At 31.6% G+C, this 18,894-nt stretch overlaps 3 protein-coding genes and 1 long non-coding RNA gene across 7 annotated transcripts; 2 read left to right on the forward strand and 2 right to left on the reverse strand.

The window, feature by feature from the left end:
- Window positions 1-1,153: 1,153 nt before the first annotated feature.
- On the forward strand, window positions 1,154-7,063 carry LOC105645983 (Pentapeptide repeat-containing protein). Of its 3 annotated transcripts, none has more exons than XM_012231740.4 (7): window positions 1,154-1,449; window positions 1,543-1,741; window positions 1,839-1,868; window positions 2,141-2,247; window positions 6,345-6,379; window positions 6,478-6,606; window positions 6,696-7,063. In XM_012231740.4, exons 1-7 carry the CDS (start codon window positions 1,170-1,172, stop codon window positions 6,885-6,887), a joined length of 972 nt encoding a protein of 323 aa, XP_012087130.2. In that variant the 5' UTR covers window positions 1,154-1,169; the 3' UTR covers window positions 6,888-7,063. The 3 variants fall into 3 exon arrangements, with proteins under 3 accessions (XP_012087130.2, XP_012087131.2, XP_020539679.1); XM_012231741.4 differs by having other exon boundaries at window positions 1,681-1,741; XM_020684020.3 differs by lacking the exon at window positions 1,154-1,449 and having other exon boundaries at window positions 1,602-1,741; window positions 2,158-2,247.
- LOC149497193 (uncharacterized) lies at window positions 1,542-3,257 on the reverse strand. The gene has a single exon (XM_089720201.1). It carries the CDS (start codon window positions 3,221-3,223, stop codon window positions 2,390-2,392), a length of 834 nt encoding a protein of 277 aa, XP_089576327.1. The 5' UTR covers window positions 3,224-3,257; the 3' UTR covers window positions 1,542-2,389.
- A 3,221-nt stretch (window positions 7,064-10,284) lies between the features above and the next one.
- Window positions 10,285-13,946, forward strand: LOC149497194 (uncharacterized). 2 transcript variants are annotated; one of them, XR_016320454.1, is made up of 2 exons: window positions 10,285-10,718; window positions 12,722-13,946. It is a non-coding gene; the product is annotated as an uncharacterized LOC149497194 (long non-coding RNA). The 2 variants fall into 2 exon arrangements; XR_016320453.1 differs by having other exon boundaries at window positions 12,758-13,946.
- LOC105645982 (NAC domain-containing protein 7) lies at window positions 12,283-17,188 on the reverse strand. The gene is made up of 4 exons (XM_012231739.4): window positions 16,583-17,188; window positions 14,037-14,226; window positions 13,613-13,884; window positions 12,283-13,337 (listed from the first exon to the last, which is right to left on the reverse strand). The coding sequence occupies exons 2-4, from the start codon at window positions 14,194-14,196 to the stop codon at window positions 12,693-12,695; spliced, it is 1,077 nt and encodes a 358-aa protein (XP_012087129.1). The 5' UTR covers window positions 14,197-14,226; window positions 16,583-17,188; the 3' UTR covers window positions 12,283-12,692.
- Window positions 17,189-18,894: the final 1,706 nt, after the last annotated feature.

An 18,894-nucleotide genomic window follows, 5' to 3' on the forward strand; every position in this document is an offset into this window, starting at 1 on the left:
AGAAATCAATTTCACAGAATTTTGCAAAATACATTTGTAAATTTAAATTTTTACATTTAGTATGAAAAAAAATAAGAACAAAATTGCACAAATTTAATTCTATGAATTTGAAAAAAACTAAGCCAAATTCTACGAAAAAAATATGGAATTTTCAAATGAAACAACCTAAAACTTTATAACAAAACTCTCCGTTATTCTAGTCTTTTAAAATTGTTATGCCAAGGATATTTTAAAAATAAAAACAAATGAATTTCCAATTTTTGAATTTACTTCAAACATGAAAAAATTCATTTACAAATAAATTTTATCTAGATTTCATTTATTAATGAATTTCATATTTTGAGTTTATTTATACATGGAGCGTAAATTTTACTATTAGTTTTAATGTTTAATCTGAATTTCAGCAGAATATGAACGAATATCCTACCAAAGCGTAAAAATACAAATGCTAAACACTGATTAAAAAAAAAGAAAAAGAAAAGGAGCCAATTTTTTATAGTTGCTAGTAGTATATATATATATATATATATAATTGGGTTAATAGTTAAAAATTGTTTTGTGAGACTCCATTTAAGAATTTTCTATCTACAAAGGAAAGGAAAAAGACATATATATGTATTTGTTAAGATATATATATGTGCCTTAATTTTAAGAATCCATAAGAAAGCTAATGCTGAAAAGAAAAAAAGCAGTAAAATTGCATTGTCCTACGTTATTCGGAATTTCAGAGAGCAATTGAATTAAGGGCTGGACAGTTTCTGGCAACCAGGTCGACATCTTAGCCCACCATATAGAAGATGCCATACCCACCTTTTACAAGCCCTAGGTAGGGCTCAAGGTATCTTAGCCGTGGGGCTGTTGATAGGAGCCCTTTGTGGCCCAAAAGTGAGATAGAGGATAGAGGATACGGCTACTTTTAGACAACTGAATCCACGATTTCTTGATTTTCCGAAGTTAAAAAGTAGCCCATTACGATTACAAAAATAAAATGGAACAAAGAAAATTATATTAAAAATAAAACCATAATTTATTTACTAATTACTGATATTAATGACATTTTTATTTGAAATATCAACAGGAAATGCAAAATTCATGTATTAGTAACTAACAAGTGGCAACCCACCACCCAAAGAACATAACAAAATGTGTGGCTATCGTATTCCTAGCCAATGCAAATACAAGTGGATACAAATTTGTTCACCTGCAAATATCTGCACTTTTCTCTTCTTTTCCCTCTTCTGTCATTTCTTCTCATCCATTTTTGCATCCTCAATAGAACTAAAAACAACAGAAAGAAAACCTCTGCAATGGCATTGACTTCTCTCTCTCCATTATCCATTAAATCTCTCAAAATCTATTCTTCATCCACAAAGTCTCCATACCATTTACCCTCTAAGCCTTTTAAAATAGTTTGCCAATTAGAGACACAAAGAGAAGATCTGTTTCTTGGTAAGTAAATAAATATGCAATGATCTTAATCAAAATTAGTGATGTTAAACTTGTCAATTTCTAAAACTAACCAAGTTTGCCTTGAAAAGGAAGATTGTTCCAAAATTAGGTCAAAGGTCAATAGTTCTAAATCTAGCAACTGGAGAACACTTGTTTCAACTGCATTGGCAGTTGCAGTTGTTAGCTTTAGCTCTAATTTGCCAGCTTTTGCTGATCTTAATAAGTTTGAAGCTGAGCTTCGCGGTGAGTTTGGTATCGGATCAGCAGCTCAGTTTGGTTCTGCAGATCTCAGGTTTGTTGTAATTTATGATGTTTTCTGCTTTTTCCTATGAATTTTTGTGTCCTTAATTGCTAAATTGAGTGTTTTTTCCTTTTCCCTCTCCATACAGGAAAGCAGTGCATGTGAATGAAAATTTCAGGTGATTCCTTTGTTTCTAATGCTCTCTGTCACTCTCTTCCAATTTAGAGAATAGGATTATCTTAGAAGTATGGCTCAACTAATGCAAGTAAATATTGAAAATCACAAATGGAAGAAGATAAACTTGCACCATAAATGTCAAGCATAAAAACTTGGCTCAAAACTACTAAAAATTGCATCAAGTATTCTTCTACTTGTTAACTGAAATTTAATGACTAAATTTGCTACTGCAAGTTCACTATGTGTGCTTATATATCTCAATGGCTGATACAGAAGAGCCAATTTCACAGCTGCTGATATGAGAGAATCAGATTTTAGTGGATCAACGTTCAATGGTGCATACCTGGAGAAAGCAGTTGCATACAAGGCAAACTTCACAGGTAAACTTGTAGTCTATCAGATTGTATGATTGTGTGACGGCAAATTAACACAGCAAGAATAGTAGTTTCTAATTCTAGAAGTACTGCACATATGCCTTTCCTGTTCCCATTACCATATAAAATCTCTTCCTCTAGATTAGTGCTACTTCACTCTGCTTTTCCTTTTTCTCCATGGGCAATTGGGTGCAGCCATCAATGCTTGCACTATCATCCGATGTCCAGGAAACTCCAGATATGCAGAGGCCATTTCCTGTGACAGAGGCATGCTATTTTGGCATGATGATTTTTCATCAAGGCATTTATCAATCTCATTCTCGCACAGATTCTCATCTTTAGTCTCCAAGCATTCAGAATTTGATTGCAGCATATTTCCGTCACCAGTAATTGCAATATTCTTTTGGCATCCACTCTTACTAGTTACCTCTTCTTTCTTCCTATCTGATGTGTTGTCAACATCAGATATGATGTGACCTAATCCATCGGTTTTTAAATCAATGGATTCAGGAACAACTTCCTTATTAAGTTGTTGATTTTTCCTTCCACAACCTTGAGGAAAGCATCGAATAGCTGGAAGCAGATAACCTTGAGCCACCTTCTGCATAATTTTAGTTGGCATTACCGTAGTTTCACAAATTGAAATTTCTGATGCGTTTACCAATCCTGCATTATCCAAAGAGTCTTGCAAAAATGTTTCTAGCAGTTCAACTTCTGTGTTCAGTCCAAACTCTAAATTATTATTATCAAATGGAACCATTAACTTCTCTTTAAACCTCAAACCATCAGCTGTTGCCGGCACCCTGCAATGAACTCCATTTTCTAATCTTTTAGGAGGACCGCAGCCTTTAGGAAAATTGCGAACAGCCAATATTTTCCTCTTTACATGCTTAATTAGAACATCAGGAGAAGCAAATTCATTAGCCTCTGCCTTCCTTTTGAAACTCAATTTAGAAGAATCACATATGTTTTCTAAATACATTGTTGAGTGATAAAATACTTCAACACTTCTAACATGTACCTGCATTGGCCAATGTAATTTCCACGAGTAAGAATGACAAAAGCCAAAAACCATCAAACAAAAGCACATGTATATTCTTACTCTCTCTGTTTCTTGTGGGAACCAAAATTTCATGGCTCCTGATCCCACAGCACAACAGAGACTTTAATTAAAGAAACCATCATATATAATATTTTGAGGGAGAAGAAAGGAAACAACGTACTTACTCCACAAACCAAACTTCATTTTCTTGATTATACTATAACCTATGTAAATAAAAATTTTATTTGAAATAGCAGGTTTCAAGCACAAAAATAGTGAATATATAGAGGGGGAAAATTGATCGGTTTCCTTATCCATGCCTACTCCTAATAGGGGAAGGATGGGCGTGGCGATCTTTTTTTTTTCCTGCACATTGACTTGCAAACCCAGAAATCCAACCCATTATAAGATAAATTATTGGTAAACCATAACGGATAGGATAGGTGATCTCAACCCATAATATAACAGGTAAACCTAATTCTATTGGTAAATCATAACGGAGTGCAATAACAATAAAAGAAAAAAGAAAAGAAAATTTATTCAATTTCCAATTATCTATTCCCTGTTCTTGATTCCAGGAAAAAAAAAAAGAAATAATGAAGACAAGACCCGTAGCAAGAAATAGAATCGATGGGATACAGACTAAAATAACAGCCAAGAAAAAGAACAAAAGATCTACTGCGAATAACATAAACAAAGAAAAGACACTAACGAACAAAATATCTAATGCAAATCAACGAACTAACATCCTGTCATAGGTTTAATGGATTAACTGACCTGTTTCTGTCAAAGGTTTAGCAAGCCTACAAGTTTTTGGATTAATTATTAGGATCGGGTCAGTCTGTAAAGAGGGAAAGTCAGTATACGCGGCAGGAATTACTCCCACTCCTCGATTTTAGGGTGATTGTTTTGTGTAAGATTAGGTCCTTTAAAGGTTCAAACTGCCCCTTGAATTTAAACTCAATATACAATTTGCCCACATTTCATCTTTTTTTTTGACAAAAATCTTATCATCTTATACGTAAACCTGCAAGCTATTCATTTTCTAACTTGATAAGAGCTCGTCCTCTACAAACAGGGCCAAAAGCGAGTGAGGAAGGTGAATTATTTATTCCCCTTAGCTCTTTGTGCTCTACGATACATTTGCCCACATCTCAGTTTTTTCATATCTCAATTTTTTCATGTTTTTATCCTTAAAACTTCTTCATTAATTTTTTTTCATCCTTAAAACTCTACGATACATTTTTCTTCATGTTTAAAGAAAATCCAAGAGAAAAAAGAAAACCTGACAAATAAAAAATCAAACAAGAACAACTATTACAATGCACTATAAAATTTAACTTTTCCTTTTTGTTTTGATTTTTTTCTATATATATTCATGCTTTGAATATATTTAAACTTTAAATATGACAAAAATAAAGCAAAACATAAAAATTAAAAAAATTAAAAGGTTGTTTCTCCATTGCGGAGAAACAGCTTCTCATCTCAAACAAAGTACTGTTCTATAAAAAACAGATAACGATTTCTATATTCCTTATTCTTTGCATTGCTCATAATCCACTCCAAGAAGAAGAAGAAAGTGAGGTCAATTGCATTTGCCTGAACAAAACTGAGTTGGCAAAACTACTTGTTGATTTTGTGCTACTGCCATCGTGAGAGAGAGAGAGAGAGAACGAGAAGATAGAAAATAAAGCAACAAAAGCAATAGTGAAACAAAGAATGTGAAATCCAAATCTCTAAATTATTGAAATTCGGTAAATTATAGAACTAGTTTGAAGAGATTCCTAAAATGTTCCATTTCTTCATTGATTTTGTTGTACAAGACTGCCTTCTCTCTTTGTTTTTGCTGTACAGCACTGCTAATCAATTTTAGGAATTTTGAGATTTATGGAGTGTAGACTCCCTCTCTCTCCATTAATCAAGTTAATAATAAAGAAAATAAAATTTAATTTTTAATTTTACATTGACCGCGTGTAGCACATGCGAACTAAGCAAGTAATGAAAGGAGCAGTTTGTAAGTTTATAACTAAGGTGGTGAGATTTTTGTAAAAAAAAGGTGAAATATGGAAAAATTGTATATTGAGTACAAGTTCACGGGACATTTTGAACCTTCTTTCCAAGTTTTTTTTAATTCCAAGTTTTTTTTAAGGAGTAATAAATGATATTTTTTTCAATATCATTTTATTTATATTATATTATTTTCTGGTTTTAAAATAAATGATAATTTGATCAAACCATCTTTAGTTTTGTTCTTTTGAGAAGAAGAAAGTTATATCTCCAGTTTTAAATTTATTCAAATTTTCCTCTTAAGTTTTTAAAAGGTACATATTTATGGATTTCTGTGATAAAATTTAAATATCGTTGGCTAAACTTTAAGAGAGTAAGTTCTCGTAACTTATAATTTCAAGATATTCAATAAAAAAAAAAAAAGGAAAGTGTTAATTATAACATAATTTAGGTAACTAAATGTATTTTACTCATTATTTCATTAATAAATTTTCTTATTTGCCTAACTTTCCTTTTAGTTGTTACCTAAACGACAACGGTGCATGAAAACACACAAGTTAGGAAGAAAAGTGTGCTTCTTTGCAAAACCATAGTAATTTTATAGAAGTACACACACCTATGTAACTTACTTATACTCTTTTTGTCCACCAAATCATTTCTACCGGAAAATTTGACAACATATCAGACTTTTGAAGCTGGAGGTGACGGGATTTAATTCTAAGACTTTAATTTTTATATTTGCACTTTTCATACTTACAATAGAGAGATTTTTGAAAATTATAACAATTGACGGGGGTCATTTGTAAAAGGTAAAAACGAGAAAAGAATTTATCATTTCTTAATACTTATTTGTGGATATGATACATTTGCAAATGTGATAGTTATTTGTAGATGAAGGAAGTATTAATTAGAGATTGATTAGTATTTAAATGGCCATTAAGCTGTTAATTAATAATGGAATTATAAGTACTGTATTTTTGTATCTATACATATAATAAAAAGGAGAAAAGGAAGACAAGTAACTATTGGATATTTTGTTTTGACAATTCAACAGGTGCAGATTTGAGTGACACCTTGATGGACAGAATGGTATGATAATAACAATTAATACTAGCTATTAGTAATTTGATTTTCCTATAACTAATATATTCTAATTTCGGTCGGTCCAAATTAAAAATGTAATACAGGTTTTGAATGAGGCGAACCTGACAAATGCTGTGCTTGTTAGATCGGTTCTCACTCGCAGTGATCTTGGAGGAGCCATCATTCAAGGTGCTGATTTCAGCGACGCAGTTTTGGACCTTCCACAGAAGCAGGTATTATATACATGTAATTAGTTAATTAATTAAGTTCAGTGAATTAATTAATGACTAACATAATTTTAATTATGATTTCATATATAAAGGCTCTCTGCAAATATGCAAATGGAACAAATCCAGTAACCGGAGTAAGCACCAGAAGAAGCCTAGGGTGCGGAAATAGCAAAAGGAACGCATATGGTAGCCCTTCTTCTCCTCTTCTTAGTACTCCTCCTCAGAAACTGCTTGATCGTGATGGTTTCTGCGACGAACAATCCGGTCTTTGTGATGCTAAGTGATTTTTACCCACATAATTGTCTATATATATGTATATAAATAGATCCATATTTTACTATGAGGCAGAAAAAAATGATTTAATTAAACTTTTGAATAGTTTGTGAATACAGATTTTGAGGAACGGTAAGAATCTCCAACGTATCAATTATAATTTTCTAGTGTAATTCCAATCGGTAAATTTAGTTCTTTATCAAGAATTTTAACTTCTAATAATAATTTTCAACTATTTTATCTTAACGGAAATTCAACATTTGGTATTAACCTCGGATAGATCAAAATTTGAAACATAATCATATAGAGCATGAAGATATACATGATGCACACAAAGTTGCACAATTATTAAGATTAGGGGCCTGAAAATTATTAGGTACTTTGTGGCTTGCCATATATATAATTACCAATACACCCGTGCTACAAAAATATATATATATTGATTTGATAGTTTACAGCTACAAAAATATATTAAATAATCTTTAAAAAAGGAGACAAAAAAAAAAGTTTGAGTAAAAACTACTTACCCATTAATGAAAATAGTTGAAATACTGAGCTGTAGAAAATTCTGAACTAAAAAAAAAGAATAATATATTTAAAAGCAGAGACCAATGCACATTTGCCAAGAATACAGAAAAATATAGTGATACAACTTATATATAGTATTTTTAAAAAAGCTAAAGTGTTTTTTGAGGGTAAATAATTTAAAATTTTTTAAAAAAGTGCATTACTATATCATTTAAAAAAAATGGAAATGTTTAGATTGGAAGCGTTGAAGATACATTAATGAATAATTAATAATAATTACTTAAAAGTCATTAATATATTAAATAATTAAATCAAATCAAACAAAAAACACTAATTCAAAATAAATTCAAACGAAACCAAATCAAGCCAATATATTAATACATTAAATAATCAAATCAAATCATGCCAAATGGAAATCTAATTAGAGAAATATGTCATTTTTCGAATTAACATGCGAAATGGTTTATATATATATTATGTCTTACAGGAGAAACTCTTTAAAAGACAAAGTTTATTACAACCCAGAATTTGCAATTAATACATAGGATTCAATTTTTTTTTCCAATAAATTTGCAACCCAAAATCTGGCTCTTAAGCTGTCTTTCATGGACTATATATGTGAATTATTATCAACCAATAATGAGATGAGAAATATGAAGATTGACGAAGAAGAGAAGTCTTGCAGTGTAAGGTCAATTAACTAAAAAGAGATTAGTTACAAAGAAACACAGGACCTACTATTAATTAATTATGGGGAAAAAGGACCTTTATGTAATATGACGTCAAAGAACAAAAAGTAGTGGTGGATAAGCCTATATCTAAACTCCCAAGTCAAGCATCGATCAGCCGTTAAAGAAAGGAAATCAATCAAGTTGCTTCATCTTTACTTTTCTCTTTTTTTACAAAGTGGACCAGGAAAAGATCAACTCTGAAAATAATAAATTAAAAACCAAAAATGGAAGAGAAAAGAAAAGAGTGAAACATTAATCAAGAAGCTGAGGATTGCTTGTCTCCTTGATGGTTGGTCCTCAAGCATTACCAATCAGAGAATGTGCCCTCTTACCCTATCAAGTCTCTGTCTTCTTGTCCTCCTCACCAAGAGACATGCATGCTTCCCTTCCCAATATCCAAACTTCTCATCACAAATTCAACTACACTACTCTACTCTCATCTAGCTATTGCGCCTCTCTTTATTGATGAATTACTACTTGTGGTATCTACACTTTAGGTATATACTACTAGTAACCATACACATTTTCACATATACGTATTTGCTTTTACAAGACAAATACAATATAACTACTCTTTTAATTACTTACTTCGAAAAAAAAAAAAACGATAGATTACAAATTAATATAGCTTCCCTTTTTTTACTTTCATGCTACTAAGAGTTTAACGGTTCAACGAGAAGACTCTCAAATTCGGAGCACTTAGGTTAAGGTTCTCTCCAAATTCATCAAGGTGGAATTTAGTACGTTTTAACAATTGCATCAAACTATTTTAGTTAGCTTCACTTTCATTATTATCTAGTCATTCACTTATATAATGGCAATTTCCAAAAAGATTTTTTTTTTTTTACTGCACAAACAGAAAACATTTATCTTTCCAAATTCCAAATTGTGAACAAAATAAATCGAAAGCTTGAAATTACTTCAATCCCCATGCATGAATATGGAAAAGATTTGGTAGGATGTGATCCTAATAAATAGTACCAAACTCAAAACCCTTGTCTTGCAGGAAAAGGGTACCCACTTGTTCAATTATTTTGATGCAAAATCGACTGTGGGATCGATAGACTTTGGCCTTCCGTGACCATCCGCCGGCACAAGTAAAGACTAAAGACATTTCAATTTTCAAATATAGAAGCTGGCCTATATATATGCACTTTAGAGGACATATACTAATTTCTTGACCGGATTTACTTAATTTTAGGAGACCCCATTCAAGGAGCCCACTAAATCATACAAAAAATCAAATTAGGGCATGCATGCCTTCTCGTTCCGTTGTTAATTAAGAGGGATTTGACTTAAAATCTCTAAAAAATATTTAATTAATATCATCATGATAAATATGCCGGCGATATATAGAGTTGACATAATCTATGTAATAATGTGAAGATAAATCCGCATAAAGTTGGCAAAAGAATTTAGTACTCATCTTATTAATTATGCTTTAAATCTTAGTGAATTTAAGAAGAATCATTATTTTTAATTCATTGGAAGCTAAATGAGGCAGATTAAATTAGTGAAACCTACTCGAATTCGAAACTTTTCAGTTTTCACATTTTTATAAAAAGTGAAAAGATTAATTAAACCACACTAGCTTATGAAAAAAAAATAATTTTATTAATACCAACAAGGTGTTGGTCGGAGTAGTAAGTCACCTCAATGTCTATAAAGATGAGAATACAAGTTTCATCCTGAGAAGCACATTTTATTAGAAAGGTAAAAATTTTTAAGCTTTACGGCCCGAGAGAATAAACCTCTCGGTTATAAAAAAAAACCCAAATAAATATCCTTAGCTATTAATTTGGATTTAAAAAAAAAATCGCAAAATCTGGGATCTCATGCAAGTATGGAGGTCTAGGATCTGGGTGACCAAAGAAGCACAGCAATAATGGTGCTTCACATGGGAGGTTGTTTATCTAGCTCACATGATCAATCATGTTATTTTACTTAGTATACAAACAACATTTTTAATTTGTAACCCTAATTATTCACTCACACACTCATACATACTGCATCAATGCGCATGGCTTCTTATTTTGGGCCATCTTGCAAGGACAGTACGTAGTGACTAGTGGAGGTACTATCCTTATATAGATGGCTTTTCTTTTATCGTAAGTGACCGATTCAAGAAAATTAAAAAATGAAAGTCTTATTTATATATATACACACATAACCCTAACTATGGAGAAAGGACAAAAGGGGCATATGTCAAAGTTGGTCAGCAAGAAGGCAAAGCACTTGCATTGCTGATGAGTCCATGAAAGCACGCCCACACTCATTATGTCGCTTTGGAAATATTTTCATTGCTTTAAAGGGATTTTAATGCTTGACTTCAACCCAAGTAAGAGTTTTGTGTCGTCCAGGTAAATAACAACCCTAACCCAATATACTTTTCTTACTTCTTAGTCTTGTTACCCATTAATCATGTGACTTGCTTTCTTGCCACCTTAGTATTTAAACCCAGTAAATTTTCAACCTACTTTGACGCAGTCAAGGCTACACTTGCAACTCTCTCCGTCATTCTTGTTCTTAGCTGTGATTATCAATCTAACCAAATAGGAATTGGAAATTCATCTTCTTGCACAGGTATGTATGTGCTTAAGAATCTTATCACTGCTGCGCTGATTATCCAAATAGCATATTCTCTAATTATCCTCTACCTGAGAAGAATTTTCTTGTAACTTGATAAGTTTATACTCATCTCTGCTTCTTATCTCTGTATCTTGTATTTGGTAATAAATTTAGAGAATCATGAAAAACTCTTTCGATCAGGTGAGAGTTTATACCTTTCATTCAATTTCTTTTAAAACAGAGGTAAACAAACAAAAGTTTATTAGTTTCACTTTTTGAAGTTTTAGAGATGTTTAGAGTGCTATAGCTATATATGCTGGTTCTTTTATGTTCAAGATATGCACACTTGATTCTAATAAGATTATTTCTATGTTCCTAGCCTTAACTTGAATAATTTGTTTAAGGATTTTATGTATAGGAAAATTAGAATTTATAAACTGAATGCAGCATGATTAGAGGGTTATTTGTTGAAACTTTTAGGCAAAACTTGAGTAAATGAAGAGCAATGGTATTTAACCTGCAAATATATGTAAACGTCATTGTCTAACCTAGCATGGCAATTTTAGTTATGCAAATAAAATAAATGTGTATAAATCACCACAGGCATAAAAGAAAATGAAAAGAAACTATAGGTGGTGATATGCAGTGAACTTTTCTTTTATTTATATGACTATAGTTATCGTGTCACACAGAATAATAAAAATAACAATAACAATACATTGGAGGGCCAAATTAACATTACTCGGTAAACAAAATAGTAACTTTTTTTAAAAGTTAATTACGCTTTTCAGCAATCTAAAATAGCAAATTTACATGTTTAGAGATGACTCCAGTGGCAGTAGCGAAAACTCAATGGTAAATGATCACCTTTTTTTTCTCTTTTTTGCATGTTAGATCAAATAAATTCAACCCACTTCGTTATTGATTGAATGAAACTTGCTAGTTGTATCCACACCCATTGAATGCCTCGTAATATTTATATGTGTATAGGACATGGATGCTTATATGTTCAGCCACCATGATCATAAGGCATTGTCTGTCCAAGTATATATATAACTGGTTTCATTTTTTACTGTTAAGTAATTTATGGTAACTAAGTTCAGCTAATAATTTAAGAAGGTTCTGTAAGTGTAACTCTATATGACTTGAAAGCAGCAGATACTGATAAATTGAAAATGTCTAAGTTGGTCAAATATGGGAGCTTATTTATATATACTCCCAAGATGATGTAATTTCCTGCATATCCATATCCAATTTAGCATTTGGCATAGTAGTTCTTTTTTTTTTTTTTTTTTTCTTTTCGCCCGCTCTTTATTGTGATAAAAATTTTATGGCTACAAAAAAAGGCTCATGGTACGAAACAATAAGTTAGACATGAAGAATGTTGCATTATAAGATTTTCCAAGAAATTTAGGTTTGGCTGATATAGCATCATTAATTATTAATAGTAAGGAAGAAATGTGTATGTTTTATCAAGACCAAAACAACAGACTATTCTTCATTCCATCAGAATATCTTAGCTAGGGACATGAAAATAACAGGAAAACCTCGATTTAAAGGTATCTTAAGTGGTTAAACATACAGAAATACAAAAATTTAAATAGAAAAAAACAGTTACAATATTAATAAAAAAAAACCTTCAAATGTAAATTGAAGGCTTAAGGTGCATTCAACATTCAACGGCTGAGTCAGTCCTCATGAAGCTCAGCCATACAGAGAGTACTAACTTATTTTCTGTTGGCATTTGTACTCTCTTTAGTTGCCCAGTAGTAATTTCTCATCAATATTATCATGGACACAATAAGTCCAATAATAGCTAAATAATAATGAAAAAAAAAGGCATACCCATTTTAGTTTTATTATGTACAGCCACTTGGATCATCCTCAAGACTTGTTTTCATATATATAACTGTAGTATCTATAATTAATTAGTATGCATCCTCTAGTAACTATATATTTTATATATATATATATATATATATGCTTTGATCACTTCCACAAATCAATTTGGCAACTAGATGTTGACGTTGAGGCGTATTCCTGCACAACTTCAGGCCTTTTAGACTCACTAGAGAGCATATTGATCTGTTCAACGACATGAAAGGCGGCAGAATTTGAGTAGTTAGCTTCTTTGGAAGCATCTTCATGGCTAAGCTGAGATGCAACAAATTTGTCAAGGACTCGCCAATCTGTTACTTGATCCACAGCTTGTTCACCATTGTTATGGTAATTGATTGAGTTCAAATTAGGATGATGATGGCTTTGTTGCACTTGTTCTTCCTGTGTAAGAGTTGAAGATTGCAAAGTGCTTCCATTATTATTCCTGTCATAACCATATGGAACTACCGATGAGTTGCAATTGGCACTTGCAGCTGATTGTGGAATTTTGGGACTTTCTAGTTGAGGAAGTTGGAGAAATGGGTCATGAGACATATTGTATTGCAATTCAAATTCTTGCTTGCAAGGATAGTGGTGAAGGTATGTTGTATAAGGTTGAGCAATTCGCCGAGGAGAATCAAGTTCAGGCATAAAGGAGACTTGGTCATCGTACCAAGAAGGAGAATCGTACTCGCCAACTTTCCTCATTGTTGGCATTCTCTTCTTGAACACCCTGCATACAACCCATCCTTCTTCCTGGTGGAATCACCATATATAATATCATATTTGACATACACTAAATTAAGCTCAAGTAATTAATTAACAGCAAAAGCGGAAGAAAGTCAAAGAGGGAGTTGCAGCTGAAACAAGTTTTGTGAAGAACCAAGTAATGTTTATATCCAGGGAATGATGTTACGCTTCTAACTAAAGGAATACAATCAAAAAAATATGTTGAAAATAACAGGAAATGAAAAATGCATAAAACCAAGAGAGAATTATATAAGAAAAGAAAAAGAAAATTGAGTACTTGCCTGAGGAGTTCCATTTTCATTTGTTTCGAGTCGATATTCATGCATTATCCAATCTGACTTTTGTCCATTTGGAGCTCTTCCTTTATAAAAGACTAGGGTTTTTCTCATGCCAATCAAGCTGTGCCTAGAATAGATAGCTTTGTCTCTTCCTGTAGCTTTCCAGAATCCAGCTTTTGTTGCCCTATTAGTTCGAGTTCCAGTAGGATACTTCTTATCCTTGTGGCTAAAGAAATACCATTCATTCTGCTCTTCAGTTCCTATTTTGCATAATTCTATGTATCCAAGCAAAAAATTATAATCAATATATGAAACAATTTCAATTAATTTTGATTCACGAGTATATCAGTAGCAGTAAATAACTCCAGTGTTATGGGAAAAAAAAAAGAACAAAGATATAGATAATTCAAAGACAACAGTACTGTACCTTGAAGATCCCATGGCTCTATTTTATAAAGATCAACATCCTTGATCACATCAAGATCAATCCTTTTTGCAGCTACCTTTTTTCTGAGGTAGTAATCGACAAGTTCCTCATCCGTCGGATGAAATCTAAAGCCTGGGGGAACATGTGAGAAGGTATTCATACTCTTCCAAGTACTAAAAAAAAAAAATACCTGCAATACAATGTTACCCATGATCAATCTTACATGCTTCCAATTTCAAGTGTTAGACACCTTAATTATATGTAGTAGCAAAAGTCAAAATAACAATAATGTAATGATACCTTGAACATTGGAAATTGCGAACCTATCCAACATTTGACTTTAAATTATTTAATATTACTTGTATGATTTAACCTCATGGATGCGTAATGCAATGCTGACCAGCAAAGTAAAACAATGGCAGTGATTACTTAAACATATTTTTGTGGCACTTTTCCAACAAAAAGGGTGGTTAAATTTCTGTACATTCAAAACAAGCTAAATTATTATCACTATCTTTAAGCAGTACATAATTAACCTTTGGACATTTATAACATAATAAAAAACAAACAATCGCTAATTAACTTAGTAGTAAATTTGATGTTTTATTATTTTTAATCAGCAAAATGAAATTATTTAGTATTTTAAATTCATGAAAAACTTAGCTTATTTAAGAAACTATGTTGGAATCATAAAGCTCTCTACTTAATAGTAAATGTGATGTTATCTTTGGCATATGTATGAGAAGGCCAAAAAAAAAAAAAAAAAAAAAAGAGAAGGTAAAATTAATTCAAGGATTGAAGAATGCCCTTATGGATGATGAATTGGGTGTAGAAGGGTGTTTCTCTCCTACGCAGAAGATTGAGATAGAAATTATATGTTGAATCATGGTACATTTCTTGTACAATTAAGTAAAATTAATGAAAGTAAACCAAAAAAAGAAAAAAGTTTTGTCACAATGTAGAATTAGAAAGGAAGATTGAAAATAAGTTATGTGTGTATTGGATAAGCCTATTGGATTGGGTTAGATTCCTGAAAATGTTAAATTTTTTTATTTTTTAATTCTAATAAAACCTTTCAACTTAGCATTACTTTTGCAATTCCCAGTCAGAAATATATATATATAAGTGTGTTAGAAAGAAAAGAATAAAATATCAAACAATTCAAAAATTATTCTGAATAAAATCAAGTCTATTTTGAATAAGAATTCAAAAGATCTTTTTTGTTTTGGAATGAAGAATCAATAATCTGTAGTTTAACTCATCGTTGGCGATATACTATCCTTGCAGTTGCACAACCAATCTAAGATCTTTCAGAGACAACGTAAATCAACATGTCATCTTAAAAATTTCATGCTTAGAGAAATTCTTTTATTTATAACTTTTATTTAGTTCTGTTCATAAATTTTGCAAAAACTTTTTTTTAAACCTCAAACTAAAACAAAAAAGCATTTTCCTCGAAAAAAAAAAGGACATATACAATAGTATTATTTGCATTATTCAACCATTAAAATGCTGAATAAAGGTCAAAATTTCATCTGTACCAGAACTTGCAAGTATCTTTGAAAGGTTTGACAATTTTATAGTTTGAAAAAGTAAAATCAAAGGAGCGGGAGAGAAAAATATAGGTACATGAAGTAAAAAATATCAAATCAACCTCACATAAGATTTAATATCAATTAATCAGAAAAAAAAAAAAGCATAAATTTCCTTTTAATTAGCTCACTTATCACATGGAACAAGTTTTAGAAAACAAAGTTTTTCCACTCAGAAAAGTGAATGCTAAATATATAGAGTATATGAGGAAATGAATCAAAGTTTAGTAGCTTTACTTTGTGAAACTTGCAAGAAAGGATTATATGATCATGAAATGACAAAATTATTGCACAACATCATAAGTAAGATGGCACCTTGTAAATGTACATAACTCCATATATAGTATTATACTTCATTTCTTAAACATATTTGTTGAACTCATCGAACATATGCCTCAAAGGAAAGGAGAAAGCACCAATGATTTAGAATCTCTCTTTAAAAGTAATTTGTAGCAGAATTCTATATGCCCTTAAATCCTGATATTGCAAAAGAAAATGATACTTCTGAGTCACGTTCGTGAGCATGAACGTGAAAAGTAGGATCTAGGCTACTAACGTCATAAAATGGAGAAGGAAAATTCATATAACATACCGACTCGCACATATATATTACACTTATATATGTATTATACTCATCGATTTGGATAATTCAAAATAAGCATGAAAGGATCAGTCATGAACCAGATTATGGAAGAAGAATCAGTCGGATCAAACACAAATCTCAAAAGAAGTGATTACTAAAGTTTATGATGTTCTATTTCATTGCGTTAATAATTTGTTATTGCTGAATGAAATCTTGTTGCATCTTTTGCATGCTTTGCTTGAAACTTAGGCATCCTTCCATAAGCTCAGTTATTATCATTCAAAAAAAGAAAACAAATCATTCAAATCAAAAAAGATTTTGCACCCGAAGAGGAGAAGAAGAAGGAGAAGAAACTGATGATAGTACTAAACCTTGATAAGATAACTCCTGCTTAGATCTGGTTGAAACTGCTCGATCGAATATAGATAACTGAGAGACACTTCGAACAGAGCTTTTTGTCACTCTCTTTCACCTTTTTAACAAGTACCAGACAAAAAAACACAGAAAGAAAGTATTCCTCGGGAATTGAAGTGTTTGTACAGTTCGATGAATGTAGAAAGAGAGAAAGAGCAGAAGAGAGGAAGATCAGATCCCGAGGAAGACGAAAAGAAAGAAAGAAAAAGAGAGAGAGAGAGAGAGAGAGAGAGAGAAGAAAAAGAAAGAGTTTAGGAATGGAGAAAGAGAGAGAAGATAGGGTTAAATAAGAAGCAAAGAAATAGCAATGAGTAGAAACACACACATGCCCTAATAATATATGTTTCTGTCTTTCTCTCTCAAATGTTCTCCTCTCTGAAAACTTTATCTTTTAAGTGGAAGCTTGATTGCTGGAAAAGCTTTGCGCGAAAAAGGGAAGGCGGATAATGGCTCAGGCTTTCAGAGAGAGAGAGAGAGAGAGAAAGACAGACAGATAGAGAGAGGCAACCTCCACCAGCAACTGATAAAGACTAGAAGAGAATGTAATTTCTTGAGATCAAACGGCGAGGAAGATTTGGATGGACTAGTTTAAAAACAAGTTTCCATCAGAGGACAAAAAAAAGAAAACATATTTTAATATTAAAAAGAAAAAAAAAAAGAAAGAAAAGAAAAGAAAAGAAAAAGACATATATTGACATTGATGGTAAGCGCCATCGATTAGGAGATGATATTTTTGGGTGGTCGAGGTGGTGGTGACCTAGTTAGCCATGGCCAGTCCACAAAGCAACCTGCCTCTCTACTCCCTCAACTCAACTATCAAACCCTCTCCCTCCCGCCAAAAGTTACATTAACTTGTTTTATTAATCAATTAATTTTTAATTGTCCACTTCAATCCGCGTGGTGTACACGATCAGACTAATTATGATATAATATTAATATATTATACCTTTCTCAAATGTTCTGTGTTACAGGGGACATAACGGGTAAGGTAGGGGACGGGGTTGGGGTATGCATCTCTAGTAGTGCCCCCCGTAATTCTTCCTTCCACATTAGGGGATAGTTTTTCTATTCTTTTTTTTTTTTTTTCCAATTATTATATCTGGTTTAAATTTAAGTATAGATAAAGGCCCTATTTGCTTCGGGTAAAACTCAGATATATTACATTTTTTATGGACATCATTGATTAATAAATAAAATTTTATTTATTTATTGATTAAATCAAAAACTTTTTTTCTGTTCTTTGTAGCAATTCAATACTCAAACATCGGTAATCAATGAAATTGTCAAATTTGTATTAATCATTTTGAGCCCTATAAAAAACTTGTTCAAGTAGTTATTATATGAATCAACAAATTATTTCATACATAACTTGATAAAATAAATAAGATTATTTTATACAACAAATTATTATTTTCTTTAAAATCAAGAACATTGAGTTGAAGATTGGATTGTAAAGCACATTCTTGAGAAATATAAGTCAATTGACAAATGATTTAAAATCATTATGTATTATAATCAATTACATAGATATGGCCAAAAAAAACAATATAAATATAATGTTGAAATGTATGTAGTTCATCAATGGATATGATTTACGGCATGTTCTATATATTGACCTAGAAAATTTTCATCAGTCCACCAAAATATTCAAAAATAATATTTATATATGCAACTTGCATAAAAAATATTATACTATGTTGGTACGGACCAGACCATCACCATTTCTCCATTCTTTTTTTTTTTCTTTACACACTCATCAGCAACTTCAAGCTTACCAAAAAAGGATGGTAAAATAATAACAACCTTAAAAAAAAGAAAAATAAATTAGTTTCTAAAAGTGCAATTTTAAAATTAATAAATATATTTATATGGAATTAAGAAAGCGGGGCTTTAAGGTTTGGTGACATTTTTAAGGTTTGGTGGGCTTTATGATAAAATCAAATATTATCCAAGTCCTTACCAGCACTTGCCAATTGCACGCGGTCTCTGGTTGGTTGGTCTGCAATTTTATATTTCTTTTTTTTTTTTTTATTCTGTTCCAAAAAGCTGTCAATTTTCGGGCCCCACCAACCGACCCTATGTATCGCGATAAGGACACTTCTCCAAATTTCTTTTTGTTTTTAAATAATTGAAAATACGACACTCACAGCTCCGCTCAGCCTCCAAGCCAAGCCAGCCACAAAAACCTGAAGGTTCCTTTTTTAGGAAAAAAAATTTTCTTTTATTATTTTATAAATTACATTGAGGGTTTGTTTACGCAATTAATTCG

This window comes from Jatropha curcas, chromosome 4, assembly GCF_041381405.1.
Source record: "Jatropha curcas cultivar XTBG-Jc1 chromosome 4, XTBG_Jcur_1.0, whole genome shotgun sequence".
NCBI lineage: Eukaryota > Viridiplantae > Streptophyta > Magnoliopsida > Malpighiales > Euphorbiaceae > Jatropha > Jatropha curcas.